At 34.7% G+C, this 23,093-nt stretch overlaps 1 protein-coding gene across 3 annotated transcripts in view; it reads right to left on the minus strand.

Annotated features, from left to right (window-relative positions):
* WASHC4 (WASH complex subunit 4) overlaps positions 1-23,093 on the minus strand; it is a 73,256-nt gene that overhangs the window by 22,086 nt on the left and 28,077 nt on the right. For all 3 annotated transcript variants that reach the window (XR_012380631.1, XM_025882332.2, XM_025882331.2), the window contains exons 16-29: positions 20,803-20,910; positions 19,892-20,038; positions 19,690-19,769; positions 18,408-18,513; positions 17,722-17,838; positions 15,830-15,998; positions 15,403-15,557; positions 13,821-13,895; positions 13,436-13,540; positions 10,886-11,020; positions 9,138-9,246; positions 4,756-4,822; positions 4,213-4,299; positions 10-157 (exon numbers count right to left, since the gene is read on the minus strand). Coding sequence is in view for 2 of the 3 variants with exons in the window: in XM_025882332.2 (XP_025738117.2) it covers positions 10-157; positions 4,213-4,299; positions 4,756-4,822; positions 9,138-9,246; positions 10,886-11,020; positions 13,436-13,540; positions 13,821-13,895; positions 15,403-15,557; positions 15,830-15,998; positions 17,722-17,838; positions 18,408-18,513; positions 19,690-19,769; positions 19,892-20,038; positions 20,803-20,910 (1,608 nt within the window). In the remaining variant the exon portion in view is untranslated. The remainder of the gene's footprint in view (positions 1-9; positions 158-4,212; positions 4,300-4,755; positions 4,823-9,137; positions 9,247-10,885; positions 11,021-13,435; positions 13,541-13,820; positions 13,896-15,402; positions 15,558-15,829; positions 15,999-17,721; positions 17,839-18,407; positions 18,514-19,689; positions 19,770-19,891; positions 20,039-20,802; positions 20,911-23,093) is intronic.

Consider the following 23,093-nt stretch of genomic DNA (forward strand, 5'->3'; position numbering starts at 1 on the left):
AATACTCACCAGAGGGGGAACAATGATATAGAAATTTCGAAGATGTATATTCTTTGGCCTTCGAAATTCTGGAGCAAAAACATCTACAAGCATTTTGAAATACTCTGTGCCTTCAGCAGAATTTCGTGTGTGGTCACTGAGGACTGAATCCAAATGCCTAAAACAGAAAACATTATTTACCTGGTTCCTTTCTCGAAAGAAGGTATGGCTATCTCCTCTATCTAATCTATCTATCTATTTGAGAGAGAGACAGAGAGTGTGCACGCACGCCACATGTGTGCGAGGGTGGGGAGGTGGGAGGTGGGGCAGAGGGAGAGAGAGAATCTTAAGCAGGCTCCACGCCCAGCATGGAGCTTGAATGTGCAGCTCGATCTCATAACCCTGAGATCATGACCTGAGCTGAAATCAAGAGTCAGACCAACTGAGCCACCCAGACACCCCAAGCGTCCCAATTCTTGATTTCGGCTCAGGTCATGTTCCCAGGGTTATGAGATTGAGCTCCACCTCAGGCTCCATGGTCAGCAGGGAGTCTGCTTGAGATTCTCTTCCTCTCCCTCTGTTCTCCCCCCCCCCTACCCCGCAAAATAAATAATCTTAAAAAAAAAAAAGTCATACATTTAACCGGCTGAACCACCCAGGCACCCCAAGAAGATATGGCTTTTTAAATCCATCTCTCATCACCTTAGATGAGAGTACTCAAAGTATAAAACATTGTAAGACATTTCTAAGTCAATTTCCTTGGAGTTCAGAATGAACTCATTTCCATATGAAAAAAAAAGCTGATCACTATTGCTTAATTAACTTAGGCCCTAATATAAAATATGTACAGCATCTTAGAACTTAAAGTTTTGTATTTCTTCTTCCCACAATAAGTCCTGTAGAATTCCATTTCACTGTAAATAAATTCCTCATTTTAACTGTCTTCACTAATGCTTCTTCTGTACCTCCCTACCTCAACTGGAACCTGGCTCCTTTTCAAAAACTTAGCTTCCCACTTAACGTTCAGAAACATAAGCCGCTTTTTCTCCTTCATCCATGACTTCTACCTACCACCACTTTCAAATTATTCCCACACCACTAAAAGGTAGGAATCTCTCCTTTGAGACTCACGTGATACCACTATATCCACTACCTAACTACTCCTTCCTGAAAGCAGATTTCCTTTTAAACCACTGCCCTACCTTTATTTATCTCAGACTATAATATGTATTTTCGCTCTCTATCATTCTGGAAGACTTCATTGCTCATTTAGATAATCAATTCATTATCATAATTCCACAACTTCTTGACTTCACCTGCCATGAACTTTCCTTCACTTGATGTCAGTCATCCACTCCTTTGCACGGATCTGGACCTTGTTACTAGCAGACAGCTTTACCCTAGCGATCTTAAAAGACAATATCCCACTTCTCTGACCTCCTGGAACTGCTTCAAAAATATTTTTAAAAAATATCATCAATTTTTAAATGAATGACATCATTTAATAAGAATAACAGTCTGATTTTCTTCTTTGACATACAAGCCATAAACTAATCATTTCAGGGCACAGGACTTTAAATATATTATTAACTGTACATGGCTTCTTTAATTTGGCAAAAAACTAAGCTACCTAATAGACTATTTCAAAGCAAATCTTGTGTTGGGGCCTTATTCTCATAAACATGCACACACATTTTCCATTTCCATTTAAAAAAAATTTTTAAGCCTACTGAAGTTAAAATATAATGTACTAGACACCTATTTACCCCTTACCTAGATGCACCACTTAACATCTGCCACATTTCTTTTTCCCAAAACATTTCAAGTTGGCAGATTCCATGTCACTTAGCCCACAAATGCTTTAATATGAATCTGTTAAGAACCAAGACATTTTCTTACCAAGCCACAATATATCATTACACCCCCAAATACAGTATTATCTAATGTACATAAACTCTAATTTCCTCAATTATCCCCCAAATGTTTTTTTTTTCATCAAAGATAAATTAAGGATAACTACTGCATTTGGTCATCAGGTCTCTTTAGTTTCCTAATCTAGAAGAGTCTCTTTGCCTTTTTTGTCCTTTATGACATGTGACATTTTTTAAGAGTCTAGGCCAGGTGTTTCATAGAATGCCCCACACTCTGAATGTCTCAGATGGTTTCCACATAATAAATTCAGAGTAAACCTTTCTGGTAAGAACACAACATGCGTATTTGCCATTACACTGCATCAGGAGGTCCCATAATATCAGTGTGTCCTGTTAACTGGTGATGTTATGTTTGATCGTTTGGGGGAATACATCAATCTTTCTAAAGACAGTTTTCCCTTTTGTGGCTATTAAGCAATTTGTGGAATAATCTTCTGACAGTGAATGAATACTCTGTTCTCCAAAACTGTTTTACTGATGATTTTTGTCTGTTTTCAAGCATTAGAGTGGTGGTTGCAAAAGAGTGATTTCTCCCTAGATTTTCTCATCCATTCTGTATCGATTAGCTGGCGTTCTTCTGTAAAGAAGGAACTTCCACTCTGCTCCTTTCATACCATCACTGGGGCTCATAATTTCTTTATTCAATGTGTTATAATCAATTTCTACCATTATTAGTTTATTAATTTGAGAGAGAGAGAACACGAGAGCATGCAAGTACACAAGTGGCGGAGGGGCAGAGCGAGAGAATCTTTTTTTTTTTTTAAAGATTTTATTTATTTGACAGAGAGAGACACAGCGAGAGAGGGAGCACAAGAAAGGGGCGCGGGAGAGGGAGAAGCAGGCTTCCCGCGTAGCAGGGAGCCCGATGTGGGGCTCGATCACAGGACCCTGGGACCATGACCTGAGCCGAAGGCAGACGCCTAATGACTGAGCCACCCAGGCGCCCTGGGAGCGACAGAATCTTAAGCAGACTCCCCACTGAGCTCACAGCCCGACAAGGGGCTGGATCCCACAACCCTGAGATAACTTGAGCTGAAATCAAGAGTTGGACACTCAACTGACTAAGCCACCCAGGTACCCCCACAGCCATTATTCTTTTTGAGATTCAAACTGTCTCCACTTTGTCCAGGGGTGCCCCTTCATGCCTGAGTCAAAAAACTGTTACAATTATTAATAATAAAATTTAAAGTTTTCTAAATAATTTTTTTACCAATTCTACAGGCCTCTCTCAAGTTTTAAATTGTTTCAAATTCCTCAAGTCTGTAGGTCTGCACTGTCCAGTAAGATAGCCATCAGTTATTTAAATTTAAATGAAATAAAATTTTAAATTCAATTCCCTCCTCCCATTAGCCCTGTTTTAAGTGTTCAAGAGCCATATATGGTAATGGCTACTGTACTGGACAATGTTACTCTAGATTACATGAAATGAAGGACTGGTATTCTAGAACTGTGTTGGCAAACAAATATAAAAAAAGTTAAACGGGTGAAATTAATTTTATTAATGAGCTATTTGGCATTTTTTTACACTAAATCCTCAAAATTAGTTATATACTTTAAACTTCAGCACATTTCAATTTAGACTAGTCACATTTCAGATGCTCAACAGCCACAGTGGCTAGGGGCTACTATATTATTAGCATGTTCTAGAAGATTCCTTTCTAGTGAAGTTGGAAAAATCTCAAATTGTAGTCTTAAAAAAACTATCTCATAAACTGAGACCATAACTTGTATAATAAAAACACAAAAATATAAATGTATATATTACCCTCTAATCTTCCCTTTTTTTTTTTAGATGGAGTCTTTTTTTTTTTTTTTAAGATTTTATTTATTTATTTGACAGAGAGATAGAGAAGGAGCACAAGTAGGCAGAGCGGCAGGCACAGGGAAAGGGAGAAGCAGGCTCTCCACTGAGCAGGAAGCCGGACGTGGGGGCTCAATTCCAGGACCCTGGGATCATGACCTGAGCAGAACGCAGCCACTTAACCGACTCAGCCACCCAGGCGCCCCTCTAATCTTCCCTTTAAAATGATTTTATTATAAACATATACTTTTTTTATTTTTTAAGATTTTATTTATTTACTTGAGAGAGAGAATGAGAGAGAGAGAGCACATGAGAGGGGGGAGGGTCAGAGGGAGAAACAGACTCCCTGCCGAGCAGGGAGCCCGATGCGGGACTCGATCCTGGGACTCCAGGATCATGACCTGAGCCGAAGGCAGTCGCCCAACCAACTGAGCCACCCAGGCATCCATAAACATATACTTTTTAAGTCTCCAAATTTAGATTATTTCAAAATTAGATTACCTTGCTGCTTTTAATGTTTCTTCTGCAAGACCTTCTTCTTTTACTAGTTCTTCAAAATTTACAATATCTTCAAGATCAGGCACAAATCTAAGAATATGGGAAATAGTTTTATTAAGTTAAATATGCACAACTGACACAGATATGAAAGTGGTATTGTAAAGCTAAATTTTTCAACTATGTATTTGGAAAGAACTTTGCATTTCAGTTCTATTATTAACATAACCAATTTAATTCTAAAATTGTCTTTTAGATATGAATAATCAAATTTTAATCCTTAAAGTCATGTAATCTTTAGAACCATTCAAACTGTACTGATAAGTTAACTATAACTTTAAGAGAAAGATTTTCAAAGATCCGCTACAGTCTTAAAATTCAAGAAAAAAAATTTAACCAGTAGAATTAATGGTTTTCTTCCATATTTTATCTCAAAATATATCAGTAAGAAAAAACCTGTCTACAATATCAACTACAATAAAGATAAATTTAAATGACATAAAATTTTTAAATGGCATAAGCAAGGCAAAACAATGTGTGCATCCGTACCTGATGGCGTTGCTGCTACAGTGGAGGCCACCAGATCTTATCATCCGTATATAGCCCATAGCGTTACCTTAAAAATCACACACACACACACACACACACACACACACACACACACACACACACACATCAGATATTTATACAAATAATTCTAAACTCTAACAATCAGGAATACAGTCATATATAGCAGTCAATTACCAGGTTTCACCACTCTTAAGTACCAAAGGATTCTTTTCTGTTTTACTTTAGTTCTTGCTCCATAAAACTAAAACTTACATATTAGTGTGCCTAAAATATAAATATACACAGCTATATCAAAAAATAAATGTGACTGACATTTGATAAACAATTTCATTAAATGACTACATTTTTAAAAAACATAGTCAATAATTTCTTCATTATCACATCGAGTGCCTCCCTCTCTCTTTCCTCCCCTCGCCACCCCACACATGCAATTGGAAATGATATCAAGAAATCTTTACTTGATGCCTCCAAATTATACCTCCAGCCTGGACTACTCTTCCCGGTTTTTTAATCCAATGCCTATGCCTTCATGACTAAGGAAAAATTTTAATTTAGTATGTTCAAGTCAAACTCAAGATCCTCACTCTGTTATATTTCCTATCTCAAAGAAACTGACATTTCCATCCTGCTCAGGCAAAATGTCTTGAAGTCATCCCTGACTCCTTTCTTTCTTTCATACATCATTATCTAATCAATGGGCAAATTATACTAGCTCTACCTTCAGAATGTGGCCAGAATCCCTTTTCATGTTCACAGCTATGACCCTATACCAAACCAATACATCTCTTGCCTATACCTCTGCAATATGTAAAGACCTCCTGATTTCCCTCCTTCCACCTTCAGCATCCTGCCTCCTAATCTTATATCTACATAGCAGCAGTGCTGGTGGTTCTTTTCAAACTAAGTTGGAACATATTCTTTCCTTTTCTGAAAACTCTACAATGGTTTTCCATCTCAATAAGATCCAAATCTCTTATGTGGGCAACAAAGCCCTGTGTGATCTTGCCCCTTGCTAGTGTTCTGATATCCTGCCCTACCACTCAGGACTTTACTAACTCCTCCATTCTGGCCCCTATTTCCCAAAAATGCTAAAGAGACTCAGGACTTCGGCACTTACTATCACCTCTCTCTGATACGCTCTTTCCCTGAATATGCACATGGCTTATTCCCTGATGTTATTTAGGTCTCTGCTCAAATGTCATCTCCTTAGAGATTTCCCTGAACATCACTGAACAGCACTGCCCAAAATCATTATATCTCCTTACCCAACCACCTAACACTGACATATTCTGTATCTTTTTATTTGTGTCTTTCCCAGCTGGCATGCAAAATCCATGACACAGTTTCTGTTCTCACTGCTCCATCCCTAGAGCCAACATATCCTGGCACATAGTAGGAATTCAATAGTACAGTTGACCCTTGAACAACATGGGAGTTAGGAGCGCCGAACCCCCCCATATCCACACAGTTGAAAATCTGCATATAACTTCTGACTCCCCCAAAACTTAACTACTAATAGCTTACTATTAACCGGAAGCCTTAACTGGTGACATAAATAGTCAATTAACACATTTTTTGTATGTTACTTATATACTGTGTCCTTACAATAAAGCCAGAGAAAAGAAAATGTTAAGAAAATCATAAGAGAAAACACATTTACAATACTGTACTGTATTCACCCAAAAAAATCTGCATATAAGAGGACTTGCACAATTCAAACACATGTTCAAGAGTCACCTGTATATTGCTCAACTGAACTGAAATTAGTTGGGAGAAAGAACAGACAAAAAGTAAGAAGCAGTTAATATTTCACAATCATTACAGTAATACATGCTTTACATACACTATCTCACCTAATGTTTTTTAGCAACTCTCAAAGTAAGTAAGTATTACTGTATCTATTTTAGGCTTACCCCAATATGAGAGATACATCTTCTAAGATGCAGAAGATAATACGTATCTTAGAAAAATAAAACACCTGGTTTCATTGCTTTCCTACAACTGGCAGAACAGTATCTGGCAGATCAAAATGTGCTAGTGAGAGGCAAGTATAGAGCAACAGTCAGGAGGAACCTCTGAAGCTAGACTTCTTGGATTCAATGGACTCTGCCACTTTTTAGCAAGAAGATCTACGTCAAGTTATAAAGTTTGTGTCTCAGTCTCCTCCTCTGTTTCATTAAGCTCTACAGGGCAGAGATTTTGTTTAATGCCTGTTGTCCTCAATAAATACCTGTAGAATGAATGAGTAGTAATACCCATAGCACTGTGAGTTTTACATGAGTTAGAACCAATAAAGCACTCAGAACAGCTCTGGCACATAGTAAATGCTCAATAAATGTTAGTGGTGGTGGTGATTATGTCAGCAGGCAGGTTATTATTAGACAAAAGGACTTTTCCTTTTGCTCCCAACTCTCAGAGTTCTTACTCTTTTTCTCAAGATATTTAACACACTCAAAAACACATTATTATGCCTTATAAAGAGATTGAGAATTTATATTTTCTAAGAAGAGAATAAAGAATAAAATCCTGGAACAAAGTGAAAAGGATAATATTCACCAAATGTTGAACGCATCCTGGTGGCAACTGAGGTGACACTATTTTTTGTGTACTGGGGGAATATGTGTATTTTGATGTGTACTGGGGGGAAATGACTAGCAATAGTAAGCTCATAATTTAGGGATTATTTAATAAGACAAAATTATACCTTAAAAAATATAAAAACATTAATAGGGCAAGCAGTACTCACATGTGGGGAAAACCTCTGACACTGGTATGCAAATAAATGAAGTTTTAAGCAACAATGCTTTAGAAAAACAGCTCTTCATCTGAGGTCCATGGACTCTAACTTTAAGCACCTGAATTCTGGTATAATAACATGCAAAACTGTATGTATAGTATATGGTTCTGGAGGAAACTAATCCAGAGTTTTCATCAGATTCTCAAAAAGGGTTAAGATGTATTGCTCCAGAAGTTTACAATCTAATATGACATCAAATGTCTCTACAAAGAAAACTGTACTTGTGGGACAATACCTCATTAAATTGTTTAAAATTTAAAAAGTCAAATGTAAAATTCTCTAAGTTCTTGTACTGATACATAATAGAAATGTCTAATATGTAAACCAATTAATTTATAAAACTTAAGCTAGTGTTCAGTGACTTTACTCCAAAACTAAATCCTTCCAATATCTTCTCCACTAGTAAATTTAAAGCCCCTCGAGAATGAAGGCTATCTCTTTTCTCAGCATCTGGAAGAGTATTTGGTACAACAGATTCCTGGTAAATGTTTGATAAATGAATGAATCTCAGGAAGCGAAATTTTACCAAATTGTAGTCAATAAGAATTTACTAACTGCTTGGAGTCTACAACTGTGAAGAATATAAAATACCTTTAGACTTAAGTTAAAAAAACCCGGTTTAAGTCCGAGCAACACTACTTCTCTGAGTTTCTCTTTTCTCATCTTTAAAATGATGATTACACGCCTCTCACATAGGGTTTCTGTGAGGACATTACCAGAAATAATGTGTGTGGAAAGCTCAAATAAGTACAGCTTTGTTAATCTCTGATTACTAAATGTAGGTCTTGCTTTTAAATATAATATAACACATTTCAGAAGACAAGTTCTACCTGTGAGGCAGGACAACTCGAGAAATTATATACAAATATGGAAGGATATAACAGAGAAAATTATAATATTTAACATTTCACCTTTAATTAAACTTATTTCTAAGTAATGTAACTTATTTACTTATATTAATTAACTTTTCACATAAATTATTTTATACCTTTGCACTTAGGCTGCAACTTCAGGGAACTAGCTTCGTTTTTTTTGTTTTTGTTTTTTTTTAAGATTTTATTTATTTGACAGAGAGAGCACAAGCAGGGGGCGCACAGGCAGAAGGAGAGGGAGAAGCAGGCTCCGCGCTGAGCAGACAGCCCAACACGGGACTCAATCCCAGGACCCTGGGATCATGACCTGAGCCAAAGACAGCCACTTAACCGACTGAGCCACCCAGGCGCCCAGGGAACCAGTTTTTAAAGCCCAAAGCAGTGTCATGAACAGGGTAAGTACCTACTAGTTACCAGCTGACTATTATGAGCAGGATATCTGAGATGAGTTAAATATATTTTTAATTTAATTGAAGAGGTTTTATTCAGTACATATTAGTCCACAGTGTATCAATTATTTCTGTACCAAGAGTCTAATCATACTTGAAAAACTTTTGCTAAGAACATTACTCTAGTAGAATAAAATCGATCTCAGGCACTCAGATATTGAGTTGTTTATTTATATGAGATATTTAAGGAGAAAGATTCTTGGAATTTGTATTTTATTTCCCAACTCTTTTATAATAACTTACCAATCTGGCTGATGAGTTGCCTGAACTGATCAAGATAGCTTTGTCCCTCTGGGGTAATTCCAAGTTTTCTGATGCCACGGTTGAATTTTTCTGCTCTTTCAAAAGGATACTAAAGAGATAGTTTGAAGACTATCTTTATTAATAAAGACCCCTAAAGCATAAAATGCCTATAAAATCAACCATGCTAATACCACTTGCCTTCCTAATTTTGTCATTGTCCTTAAAAAAAACCACTCAAATCTAATGACAAAAAATTTATAGCACAAAAACTACCAATGTTCAAGGTCAATATAAATTAAATTTCTTTTTGCCACTAGCTAAGGAAAATAATTATCAAAGTCACCAAATTTAAGTTTTCCACCACCATTATTAGTCTCCCAACATCCAACTACTCTATTAGATAGACAAAAGAAAGCAATTCCTCCTAGAAACATTTCTTCAGAGATGTCCAACCAACCTCCTGTGGGTTGAATAGGTATTATATATATAAACATACTCCTTCCCAAATAATATACATTAGCTAAGCTAAAATTTCTAACTGTATCACCAATAAAAAATGATTTTTCAAGTCTTAGCTGATTAAAAGAGTTAGGAAATTACTCATTTTATATTAATAACAAATGGACACAATTCTTACAAACAACAGAATGATTATTTCTCTAAATATAAATAATTACAATAAAAAGGAGATAATTAAATTCTCTGATAACCATAATCTGTAATTTTATTAGTTATTTTACTAGGAATGTATGCTGCAAATCAAATATAAAACCCATCTAATAATTATGTTGGCTCTCTATCCACATGGCTACAGGCCTCTATACTAGTACCACTTAAGATTTCTCTTATTATAAAACTCAGTCCAATATATGGTGATTAACATAACAATAAAAAAATTAAAAAAAAAACCTCAGTCCAGAGGGTGAAAGGGAAAACAGCATTCTTAAAATTACGGATGGGAATATCAATTGGTACAGTGTTTTTAGGGTGTGCAGCAACATGTATCACAATTTTAAATATTCATATTTTATGCCCTAGGAATTTCTTTTCAAGCGATTCACCTTTCAGAATTTTAATAGTCTCCAAATACACAGAGATAAATATGTAAAGGATGTTACCTGCAGTACTGTTAATAACACTAAAAAATCAGAAAAACCTAAATATCTGTCAGCTGGAGAAGGTTAAATAAGTTATAGTATACATCTTTACTATCAACTGTTAAAAAGAATGAAGCAGATCTGTATGTAGAGAACTGTGATAAGTATACTGTAAAATAATCTGTGTAGTATTGCACCATTTTTGTTAGGAAAAAAAGCAGTACACGTAGGTGCAAACAGATGACACAGACATCTAGAAGCATCACGTCACAATGTTAACAGCACCTGCCTCCAGAGATGGAATCGGGAGGAAGAGAAATGAGGGAGATCATTTAGTTTAAGCACTCTATACTGTTTAAATGTTTCAAAGTGAGCATGTTTTGCTTCTGCGTTATTTAAAATAAAGAGAGAAAAGTTAACACCCGGCTATACTGATCCTTACACTGTGGCCTACAGAGAATGCAAGGAGCAGGGTATTATAAGGGGAAATACAAGAAACCTGGAGGCCAAATCTAGGAGACATTATTGTGAAAAATAACTAAAAAAAAAAAAATGAAAACTCCACTACAGAGTCTCATAATGAACTTCAGCATAAACATCTGTTATATACTCAACAGTTCAAACTACCTTAAAAAGAATATGTGAAAATACCTTATGATCATTTTGGTCCTTGACTTCCCTGAAAAACCGAATATCTTTAATCAATCGAGATTTGATATGTTCATCATACATAAATTGGCTGAATATATAGAACTTCTTTTTCAAAAACTGGTAGGTGAAATTAACCTATAAAATTAAAATACAAAAAATTGGACAGTTAATATAAAAAGTAATCTAAAATCAATGTGACTAACAGTTATCTATAAACTCTAATTTATGTGAGTTTTCATAAAGTCTAATATTTATAAAGTCTAATTCACACTGGACATAATAAATGAAGTTTTTTTATTGCTCAAGTTTACAGAACTTTCTATAAGCTCCCCTTAAATACTTTAACTACACAAAAGGGAAAAAAGGGAAAAGAAGGAAAATATTTTCCTAATAGAAGAGTTACAGTGAGAATCAAAAAATCAGATTCAACACTCTAGTTTTTAAGTAATAAATCACAATTATAAGTTTCTGATCCTCTATCTGCAAGACTATTTTTTACTAATCTACATGTCTGGAATGATACTGAAGTAAGAAACATGGTGCTCTTTAACTTTCCTGAAGGAAGACATTCAATTATTTATCCAGGAATATTTTGAGCACCTCTTATGTGCAAGGAACGGTCTCTCTGCTCTCATGCTAGACATGGTGCTTGTCATCATGAAGTCTATATTCTAGCAGGAGTGACAGACATTTTAAACAAGTATATGTTAAATAAATTATTAAATCTCAACTGCAATAATTCATATAATGAGAAGCGCCAGTGCTTTGAGAATGAATAATAAAAGGCCCTGACCTAGACTCAGAAAACCCTGAAAAAGTTGAATTTGAGCTGAGATTAAAGCCATAATAACTAGACGATGGAAGCCCTAGAGGATGAAAGCCCTGTACTAGTCTTCGTCTCCTCCACCCTCAAAAACTACTGTTTTGGCAAATATATGCCATTTTTTTTAATAGTCTTCATTTACCCAGTTTTAGAAATGGGTGCTTTCTCATCACTCTTCTTGTGGCTTAAACACTGCTTTTTCATTTATTTTTTTATTTAAATTCAATTAACATATAGCGTATTATTAGTTTCAGAGGCAGAGCTCAGTGATTCATCAGTCTTATATAATACCCAGAGCTCCTTACATCATGTGCCCTCCTTAATGTCCATCACCCAGTTACCCCAACCCCCCACCCCTCCCCTCCAGCAACCCTCAGTTTGTTTTCTATGGTCAAGTATCTCTGATGGTTTGTCTCCCTCTCTGATTTCATCTTGTTTCATTTTTCCCTCCCTTCCCCTATGATCCTCAAATGCTGCTTTTTCTTGATCTCCCTACTAGTAGTCGTGTTAGCAGAAATGGTCTCTTCTTTATCCTTCCCACTCTTAATAATGAGTAATGGCCAGTCTCTGATCTTGTCTCTTTTATACTCACTTAGTCATCACCAGACATCAGGAATGTACATTCACTAGTGTGATCAACTGATAAATGACTGTATCCATGCTAGAGTATAATCACCATGAGAACATGGACTGTTTTTCTCACCATAGTGCCCAGCACTGTGCCTCAGACAGGTAAAATACACACACAATTATATCTATTACATGAATGAGTATCTAACAAGATGAGGTCAAAGAAGAGTTTATTTATCCTGAAAAGTTCAGACATGACCTCTACTGGGTGACTCCTTATTTTAAATTATAAACTCTGTCTCATTTCTATATTAGTAACCACTAAAACAGAATGCCAATCACATCTCCTATCAGGTCAAATACCTTAATGGCTTCCCCACCAAATATTAAAATGATCCCTATGTAATTTCCAGTTATATAACTCCTTCTTATTCCCTTACTTTCAAATATGCTTAATAATATTTTACTATTTAAGCATTCACACTCTTCATCAAAGAGAAGTATATCCTGAAAACCAGGTAAATTCAAAGACTTCTCTTGTCCGCAGAAAAAATAGCATACAAATTCAAGTGAGTCTCTCAAGTGATAGAAAGCCCACTTCTAAAATTCAAAATATTTTTAGAAAATTTCTACTTTTATGGATATCAAATAATTATTAAGTTCCCCCCCAGAAAAACAGCATGACTGATGTTAAATGAACTGCTATCAATGATTTGCTTGCAAAAGCAACTTTCAAAGAATATCAGGCAATCCACACAGATACATATATTTATGTCAATGTGCTCAAATCTCCAGTGCTGTTTACAACGATGATCCTGAGATGGTAAGATATTCAAAAATGCCTTTTGTATCACTGAGCTTCCATCACATCCAACACAATTTTAGTGCCATTTTTTTTTTAAGATTTTAAGTAATCTCTACAGCCAACAAGGGGCTCAAACTCACAACCCCAAGACCAAGAGTCACATGCTCCAGCAACTAAGCCAGCCAGGTGCCCCCCCAACATTTTAATTACACCAACCAGAAGAATGGAAACTCAGGTATAATATAAACAAGCAGTAGTGTATGTTTACCAGATTATTCTATGAGAAAACTATTTGCCAAACTACTAAACAGGAGTCTATTACCTACCCAAACCCCCCCAAAAAAGTTCTTACTGTTGTATTCATGATTCCTGTGCCATGTGTTCGAATTGAATTAGCAATATGCCGAATATTAATAGTGTTCAAATGTTTGTTATTGCTTGTTCGTTCAATAAAAATCTGCAACGAAACAAACGTATGCTAAACAACAACACAATCCATAGCAACACTGGTCAGTTATACAAAGAAAATTTTATAATCTATTTCATTGAAGATAATTTAATTGGAAAGTCATTCAAGAAGATAACATAATCAAAGCAAAGGAATAAAAAGATGATCTCTAAACAATTATATCCCACTTTATTTCACTAGTTTTCACTAATGAGAATCAACTCTTTGCCTCTCAGACTTTCTACTATACATCCACCTGCATTTAAAAAGAATTTTAAAACCTACTCACCTGATTGTTGAGATTATAGAGGTATCGAGACACAAATATATGAATATTTCTCATAATTTCCAAAACATCCAGGCCCTACAAAACAACCCACAAAGTTCTATTATTATTGAAGACAGACTTGTATCAATATAGTGACTTACTACCAATATTTTTAAATCACTTTAAAAAACAACTATACAACAGGTATGACCAAAGGCTAAGGAGCCTTCTAACTGCTACAATCAGGACTATCTCCTTGGGGAAAAGTGGCTGCTTGTTCTCTGATCCCTTTTGTAAAGACAAGAAGAGTTACGTTTAAAATTTCAGAGATTCATGACTCAATCATTTCCCCACCATTCTTATATTTGTTTGTCTTCCCAAAGATCTTCTGTGTATGTTTTACTAAATAAACTAATGGCCAGATTCTAAAAGGTAGTCAGGATATGTGGTGATATTTATAAAATACATACTGTTTTTCAGGCACAGTGCAAGGTTCTTTATATGTAATTCTCAAAAAAAATGAGGTATTAGTCTTCTAAATTCCACAACTGAGGAAAATGAAGCTAAAGGAGTTCTCCAAGGTCAAACAGCTAGGAAAAGGCAGACCTAGGAATTTTTAGAAAATCGAATTCCAAACCCCTATGCTTCTTTAAATTACACTAGAGCACCTTTAACATACAAGTTACCTATGAAGAGTCCTTTGTTCTTCAATTATTACTCTAATGTCTAATGGCATCATATAAATTGTCCCACAGCTTTTCTAACTGGGGCTCAAAGGAGCATCACAACACCCATTAAAGTTTTTATCGTTTTTCTCATGTTTCAACCTAAAAATCTGTTTACTTACTTTTTCTCCTACTAGGTTATAAGTACATGAGCTGAAATTTTTTTTTTTTTTAACGTCCCAAAACATAGTTCAGTGCCTGGCATCTTTTCAGATTTCAGTAAATACTAAATGTATAAAAGAATGAAAGGATATACAAACTGATCCTAGAAATGCAAAAGGATGGAGGAAAAATTATGATCCTCAAATTCTGGAACTGAATAAATGTTTTTTGATAAATATTATTTTTGGTTTTTCTTATAAAAAATACATGCAAATTAACTGAAAACTTTTAACTTTTGCACTCATGAGATACTACCATATTGTAAATTAGCTCACTGAATTAGCAAAGCCAAATGCTTGTAAGCGTTCATTTTAAGAATATATTTATAATCATATACATTTAACCATTTTTTCCTAAGACATTAAAGCCTATGTTATATCTAGGTTTAAAATCCTTAACTGTGATCTTGACTAAACTTTTTACAATACTGCACAAGTCACCTCACAATCCCCATGTTTTGGAAACACTGTATCTAAATCTATGCAGATTTCAGATGTTCAACAAAAGGCAGAGGGTAAACAAGAAGTCTGTGGTAAATTATTCATAAAGCAAATTAGCACCATCTAATTTTTTATTCTTGTCAAGCATGTAGTTTTTATAGCAAATATTTTGAGATATAAACACATGCTAAATAAAGTAAAAAGAAAAAAAAAGAATGCTTAGAGAAACACTGTCATGTTATAAACACACTATGCTAAAAACACTTTATACTATACCTGTTCCAAAGTCTGACTAGGAAGATGAGCCTCGGTCATAACCAAGCCATAACGCTGGGTAGCTAAATTTCTCATTTCGCTGTAAGTGGCCCAGTCATGAAGAGCCACTGTTGTTAGATTGTAGAAGGTCTTGTCTAGGTAGTGAGTTACGTAAGCTACAAAAAAAAAATAAAAAATAAACTTTTTGATTCATGAAAAGTAGAAAAGAGAAATGAAACTTTTTGCAAACAACTTGTCTTTGAACATTAAATTTCTTCCTTTAAAATAAGGTACCAGGAAAATAAAAATGACGAAACAAAAAGGAATTAAAGAATAAATGAGTAATACAAAAATACCCTCAAAGTTTTGTTTTTATTTATTTGTTCTTTAATAGTTAAGGGCAAACAGATACAGAATATGACTTTAAGAAGGAAAGCAGAACACTCACCTCGAATGTCAATGAAACGATTGAAAAATCGAATTGGATTCAAAGAGAAAAAAAGGGCCAGGTCTTTCATGCCAACTTTGAAAGGGTTTCGGTCATCCAGTTTTAAATGAGTGTGCACAGAAAGTCGCAGATCCTTCTCTATTTCCTTGCATAATTTGTCCAGTAAATGCTATGCACAAAGAATTGGTATCTTAATTTTACCATAGCTTCTTTCTCTGCCTAAAACTCCCCCTGCTTGTGCTCTCTCTCTGACCAATAAATAAAAATCTTTAAAACAAAATAAACTAAACCGATGATTTTTTGACCAGGGAGCAGTTAAATTCTAAATCTGTATTTTCATTAATACTTAAAACCCTTGAAAAGAACTTCAAAAGCTAATGCCTGATGAGTTCATTACAAGGAACATGAATAAACAATATAAAGTATAACATTTACGGAAACCAGTAACTAAGAAGGAAAGGTCCTGAGAACTAGTAAGAAATTTTTTTTTTTAAAGATTTTATTTATTTATTTGACAGAGAGAGACACAGTGAGAGAGGGAACACAAGCAGGGGGAGTGGGAGAGGGAGAAGCAGGCTTCCCGCCAAGCAGGGAGCCCAATGCGGGACTTGATCCCAGGACCCCGGGATCATGACCTGAGCCGAAGGCAGATGCTTAATGACTGAGCCACCCAGACGCCCTAAGAAAAGAAATTTTTAAAAAGCTTCCATATAGGGGTGCCTGGGTGGCTCAGTCCGTTGGACATCTGACTCTTGATTTTGGCTTGGGTCATGATCTTGGGGTCATGGGATCAAGTGCCATGTTGGGCTCCATGCTCAGCAGGGAGTCTGCTTGGGATCCTCTCTCTCACTTTCCATCTGCCCCTCCCACCAAGCGTGATCTCTAATAAATAAATAAAATCTTTTAAAAAAAAAGCTTCATTATAATAATTTTTTTTAAAAAATCACAAAATTCATTGCACTAATGAAATTAATCATCTTCTCTGGTCTACCATTAAGTTCTAAATACTGGCCAGACATGTATGTTATTTTTAAATAAGAAAAGTTAATACAAGAAATTATATAAAATTTTTCACAATTTTATCAAACCTGAATATCATTTATATTGTGAAGTTTACTCATTTTTAATCTCTCCCTCCATATAACATTGCTAGATGAAAATTTAAAGATATCAGTGTTTATAATATGCATTCCATTAAAACAAGAAGGTATATACTACACTGCATTTGAATTATTTGTTACACAAGTAAATCTTTTAAATTTAGAAAATTTAAATAAACAGAAAATTTTAGTCAGTGACGCTCCAAATAATTCAATAAAATATCAGTAGTTAAGTTGCAATAACTGCACTACCATTAGCAGCACTCAATTTTCAAACCAATTTTGCATTTGCAGTCTTCTAATAAACAGAACTTTAAATTCAAATCTACTATTTACTAAGGTGAAAAAAATTTTCCAAATTCCTAGTCTGAATTTCTATATAAAAAATGGGAATTAGGGGCACCTAGGTGGCTGTCAGTTGAGCATCGACTCTCGATTTTGGCTCTGGTGGTGGTCTCAGGGTCTTGAGATTGAACCCTGCCTTGGGCTCCACACTCAGTGTGGAGTCTGCTTGTCCCTCTCCATCCCCTGCTTGTGCATGCTCTCTCTCTCTCAAATAAATACATAAAAAATATTTTTTAAAAAATCAGGAATTAAAAACCAATTTAGCACAATAGTGATAGTATAACTAAAAAAAAATCCTTTTTTCTAGACAGTAATTCATAAATTTATAACATATGAATATGAGTATATAACATATATGTAAATGAAAGCCTGCTTCAATCCAGAAAGTTTTTCCAAACATTGAAAAGCTTAAAACATGTATTTGGAATGCAATCTCGAATATATTACCTCATTTAAAATTTCCATAATTTCTTTGTCATAGCAATCCAGAAGTATTTCATAGGACTCTAAATGCCTTGCATGCATCATGGCAGGTACACAGTCCCGTAAAGCACTGAACATGTACTAAGAAGAAAATTAGAATGTTTATGAATTTCGAAAAACTAGAGCTCTAATTAAGAAATATCACAAAGGGGAAAAAAAAGAAAAGGATTATCACAAAGGTTAATTATCTTTTAAGACAAAATCTCAATTTGAAGAGTTTTTTTAACATGTCTGTCTTACTTTCCTAAATAAGAAGAGCCAGATTTTATTCTCTAAAGCAAATACTTTAAGTCAAAAAAAATTCACATTTACTTATCCTTTCTTGTCTTCAGCATTCAAATACTTATTTCCGTAAGGAAACAGATCTGAGTAACACAGACCTTGCTGACAAGTAAATGTCAGACTACTGTGACATAAACCAAAATCAAGTGAAATGAGAATGATCAGGAATATGAGTAAAAAAGTTAATTCATTAACATTAATATCAAATTTAAACTAACTGCTTATTAAATATGCACAGCATTATAAAAACATTAGCAGTCAATTTTAAAATGATTTATTAAGTCAAATGATTGTATTTAAAACTAATTAGAATGGTTTGTATGGTGACTAAAAATGATGGATTATTTTTTACATTATTCTTCACTTACATGTAATCTGGCTGCATCAACAGCATTTTCATATACATCATCTAAATAAATTGGGAAGACAGCTCGATGCCAGTATAAAAAACAACAGTCACATTGTGTTTGGACTCTACAATGTAAAGTAGTAATTAGTGGTAGCAAAACTGAAGTACCCCCCATCCCAAAAATAATGAAAGGAACAACATTCTATACCATAATGGTAAGAGCTCAGTCTTACCCATTTTTTATTCTCTGTATCACATAACCCAAAATTAGTACAGAAAAGCCAAAAGATAAGTATTTTTCAGATTGAACAAGGATAACAAAACACTCCAATATCTGACATTGTCAGAATTTTGCATATATACTTTAGTTCTAAAGCATACTTGAAAAATATACCTTTTAAAGTTAAAATTTTCAATATTATTTGGTATGACTGAACTTATAATACTTGTATCACAAGCACCCTTTTACCTGTCTCAAAGTTGAAAAACAGAACCTTTTAAAAAAATGTGACGAAAAAAACAAAATCAGAAACCCAGTTACACTTGACCTGTCTATAATCTTTGCCAAGTGACCATTTCACACCATTCTGTGGCTAAAAAATGATCATTAAGTATCTTATAATGAAGCAGGCTCGCTATTTCTTCCAAAGATAGAAAGTTAAATGCTACTAACTACAAAAGTCTCAAGTTCTCAGAACAAAAAATAGTAAGTTTTAAATGAGTTAAAACGTTAAAGTTTCAAACATTAAGCTTTAAATGAAAACTGTGCTGTAACCTTAATTCACCTGGGAATCAAAATTCAGAAGACCCATTTTCCCTTCAAGAAATGTATTACTTCCTCAATAAAAAGAAAATAATAAAGGCACAAGGGGCTTGCAAAAACTATTTCATTTAAGTGAATTCCAATTCATGTATCAAAATAAAATTACAGAATGTGACATTTGACATGACTCTCTAAGTCTCTCACAAATAGATGAAACCTTGTTACAAAGCAGAAATTTTAAAAGTCTACTATGCTAGTGGACAATGACAGTAATCACAATAGGCATCAGGGTCTAGCAGATGCTCTAGGGGTGGCATCACATTCTCACAGGAGTTCTTCCAGAAGCCACCCCCTTACTGTAGAAACAAAACTAAAGAAATATGATCCCTAGTCACAGTCTCATTTTGGTCATGCTAAAGGAGTGACAAGGAGGAACTAATGGTCTATCTAGGTTATATTTCTTCTCTTGCTATGCTAAACAGAAAACTGATGTTTCTATTACCTTACCTTTTGAGTATCATTACATACCCCTACTTACCTTTCTCTAAGCTCACTGATAAGATCCAGCTTTTTCATGACTACTTGCAGTGGAAAGAGTTCTTCATCTTTAAATGTTTTCTTCCAGGAAGGGGAAAGAATGACAGAGAAGTTGCAAAGTAACGACAGATTTCTTAGGTCAATAACAAGTAAAATGTGAAATCTCAGATCTCATTCTCCCTCCATAATAGCAATACACTTACCATTTGTGTGCCAACACTTAGAGCCAGAGAAACAATAAGTCGTCGTTGCCTTGTGCTTGGTCCATTTAGAGTGTTTTCAGCCAAAACTAGAGCAGAGAGTACATCAAGACGCTGTTCGCTATATTTTTTGTCAGAAATTACTCTTTTCTAAAAGATAAAAGGAGAAAAAACAAGAAATAACAGTTTTATTCTTGAATCAATAACAAAAGACTCAGAAGAAAAATTTCAGGGTAATCTTTTCCACGATTCAATTTAAGAGAACTTAGACAAATGCTTTCCCTGTTCAGCTTTTTCTGATGTTATGTGCTTTACTTCTATAACATTACCATTTAATGCTGTCAGGGACAGCAAATGTATTAAGCATGTTTTTAAATTTCCATATTAGGCTTTTTGAGAGGCAGTTCAAAATAACAGCAGAGGCCCCATTCTAAAATTTCTGTTAATTTAATAAGGAAATTATTTCTTTAAAGAAGAGGTATATTTTAAAACTACACACAATGTCATTTTTTAAAAAAGATTTTATTTATTATTTACTTGAGAGAGAGAGAGCGCAAGCAGGGTGAGCAGTAGAGGGAGAGGGAGAAGTAGACTCCCCGCTGAAGCCCAATGCAGGGCTCGATCCCAGGACCCTGGGATCATGACCTGAGCCGAAGACAAACACTTAACAGACTTGAGCCACAAAATGTCATTTTTAAATAGAGGAGTGTTAATGTATTCCATGCTATAAGTTCAGAGTTAAGATAACCCTGATCGCTCTAAATAACAATCATAAAATGCCATGGAGAAAAGGGACCAAGAATTATTATACTTGAAGATATGGAGTAAACAGACTAAACTAAAAAAACACATATAAAACAACAGAAGAGCAAACTGAAAAGATAATTATGCTGAATACATAATAAACTTCATACCTTGGCCACAGAAATAGAATTAAGAGCCTGATGTTGAAGGTGCTGTGTTATATGTGAGACTGAATCAGCCACAACCATGCTTCTTCTGTAGAACATATGCTCTATTGCCTAAAAAGAACCATAAGTAATGTTGTGAAAATCAACTTAAAACTTTTAGGCAAATTATAGACTACCTTGAGGACCTTGGGTTAGGTAAGGAATTTGTAAATGAGATCCAAAAGCACTGTGATATAGGATAAGACTGGTAAATTCAACTACATTAAAATTTAAGAATTTCTGTTCATCAAAAGCCACTATTTAAAAAAAAAAGCAAGCCAAAGTATGAGAAAATATTTGCCATACACAAGGGTTTAGTCCTCAAATAATGGAACATTTTTAATGGCAAATAATTTAATAGACAACTGAACAAAAGAAATCATTTTTCACAAAAAACAGTTAATAAACACTTAAAAAAGACACCATCAACCAACAATCAGGGAAATAAACACTACACACAAAATCATTTACCTCCCACCAAAAAAAGAAAAAGAAAGCCAGATAATACCAATGTTGGCCAGTTAGGGAACCATGGGAAGTCTAGTCCATTGGGGAGGTATGTAAAATGACTGACAGAACAATGGTAGGAAACAATTTGGCATCCTCTTGAAAAGCTGAACATGTACAGAACACACAACCCAGCAATCTACCAGTAGACACATAACACCTCAGAAAAACTCTTACGCAATTACACCAAGAAACATGCAAGAACAGCAACTTTGTTTATAATAGCAACAACTGGAAACCTCTCAAAGGTCCATCCACAGGAAAGCAACACAGCAATGAAAATGAATGAAGGACAGCTATTCATCCCAACATGGTCAAATACAAAATTCTGAGTTTAAAAAAAAAGCAAGTCAAAAATACACGAAGTATTACTTCATTAATATAAACTTCAAGAACATATATAACTAAACAATGGTTTATAGATTCATCCATATCCGGTAAACTAAAAAGAAAAATGAGGGAATGGTAAGCGTAAAATTCAAGACAATGGTTTCCTCTGAGGGAACGGGATAAGGGTGTTTGTGAAAATATTAGCACTTCTTAAATGGGATGGTGTGTTTTTAAGTGTCTATTATTTTTTAAAATTATGTTTATTAAATATGTATGCATAAATACACATATATTTTATTGATAGTTCATAAGAAATATATCTTTAAAAAAGGCTAAAAATCCCCCCAAATTTTTATTTCCTAAGCAAATCTAAAGGCATTAACAGAAATTAGCTAGAAAATTTTTAATTTCAATTTTTACAAAAGGTTAAGTGGGTTCTCCTGCCTACAAGGGGTTTTATTTATTTATATAGAGTATGCTAAGCAACATTTTATATTTCCATAAGTATTCAAATCACAACATTGCAGCACTTTCTCTGAATTACAAAATAATTAGCCTCATGTTGACTAGCCTCACGTGCATCTGAACACTATAAAATGGATCTTTTAGTATAGTTGATAACATAATGTTACATTAGTTTCAGGTGTATAACCTAGCAATTTGACAAGTTTATACATTATGCTATGTTCACCACAAGTGTAGCTACCAACTGCCCCATTACATTTCTATTTCAGTATCACTGACTGTATTCCTTACGCTGCGCCTTTCATTCCCATGACTTACTCATTCCATAACTGGAAGCCTGTACCGCCCTCACCCCTTCACCCATTTTACCCAACCCTCCATAGCCCCCACCCTGCCAGCAATCATCAGTTTCCTATATTTATAGGTCTGATTCTGATTTCTGTTTATTCATTTGTTGTTGTTTTTACATTCCACTTATGAATGGAATTATATGGTATTTATCCTTCCATCTGACTTATTTCACTTAGCATAATGCTCTCTAGGTCCATCCATGTTGTCTCAAATGGCACAATCTCATCCTGTTTTATGGCTGTGTAGTGTTCTATTACATATATAACATTTTCTTTATCCATTTGTCTACTAATGGACACTTAGGTTGTTTCCATATCTTGGCTATTGTAAATAATGCTGCAATAAACACGGGGGGGGCATATTATCTTTTCAAATTAGTGTTTTCAGTTTCTTTGGGTAAATATCCAGTTGTGGAATTACTAGATCATGTGGTATTTATATTTTTAACTTTTTGAGGAATCTCCATACTATTTTCCACAGTGGCTGTACCAATTTACATCCCCACCAACAATGCATGAGGGTTCCTTTTTCTCCACATCCTCACCAACACTTGTTATTTCTTGTCATTTTAATATTAGCCATTCTAAACGGTGTAAGGGGGT

This window comes from Callorhinus ursinus, unplaced genomic scaffold (genome assembly GCF_003265705.2).
Source record: "Callorhinus ursinus isolate GAN/ISIS: 27379988/994484 unplaced genomic scaffold, GSC_fseal_2.0 scaffold14, whole genome shotgun sequence".
NCBI lineage: Eukaryota > Metazoa > Chordata > Mammalia > Carnivora > Otariidae > Callorhinus > Callorhinus ursinus.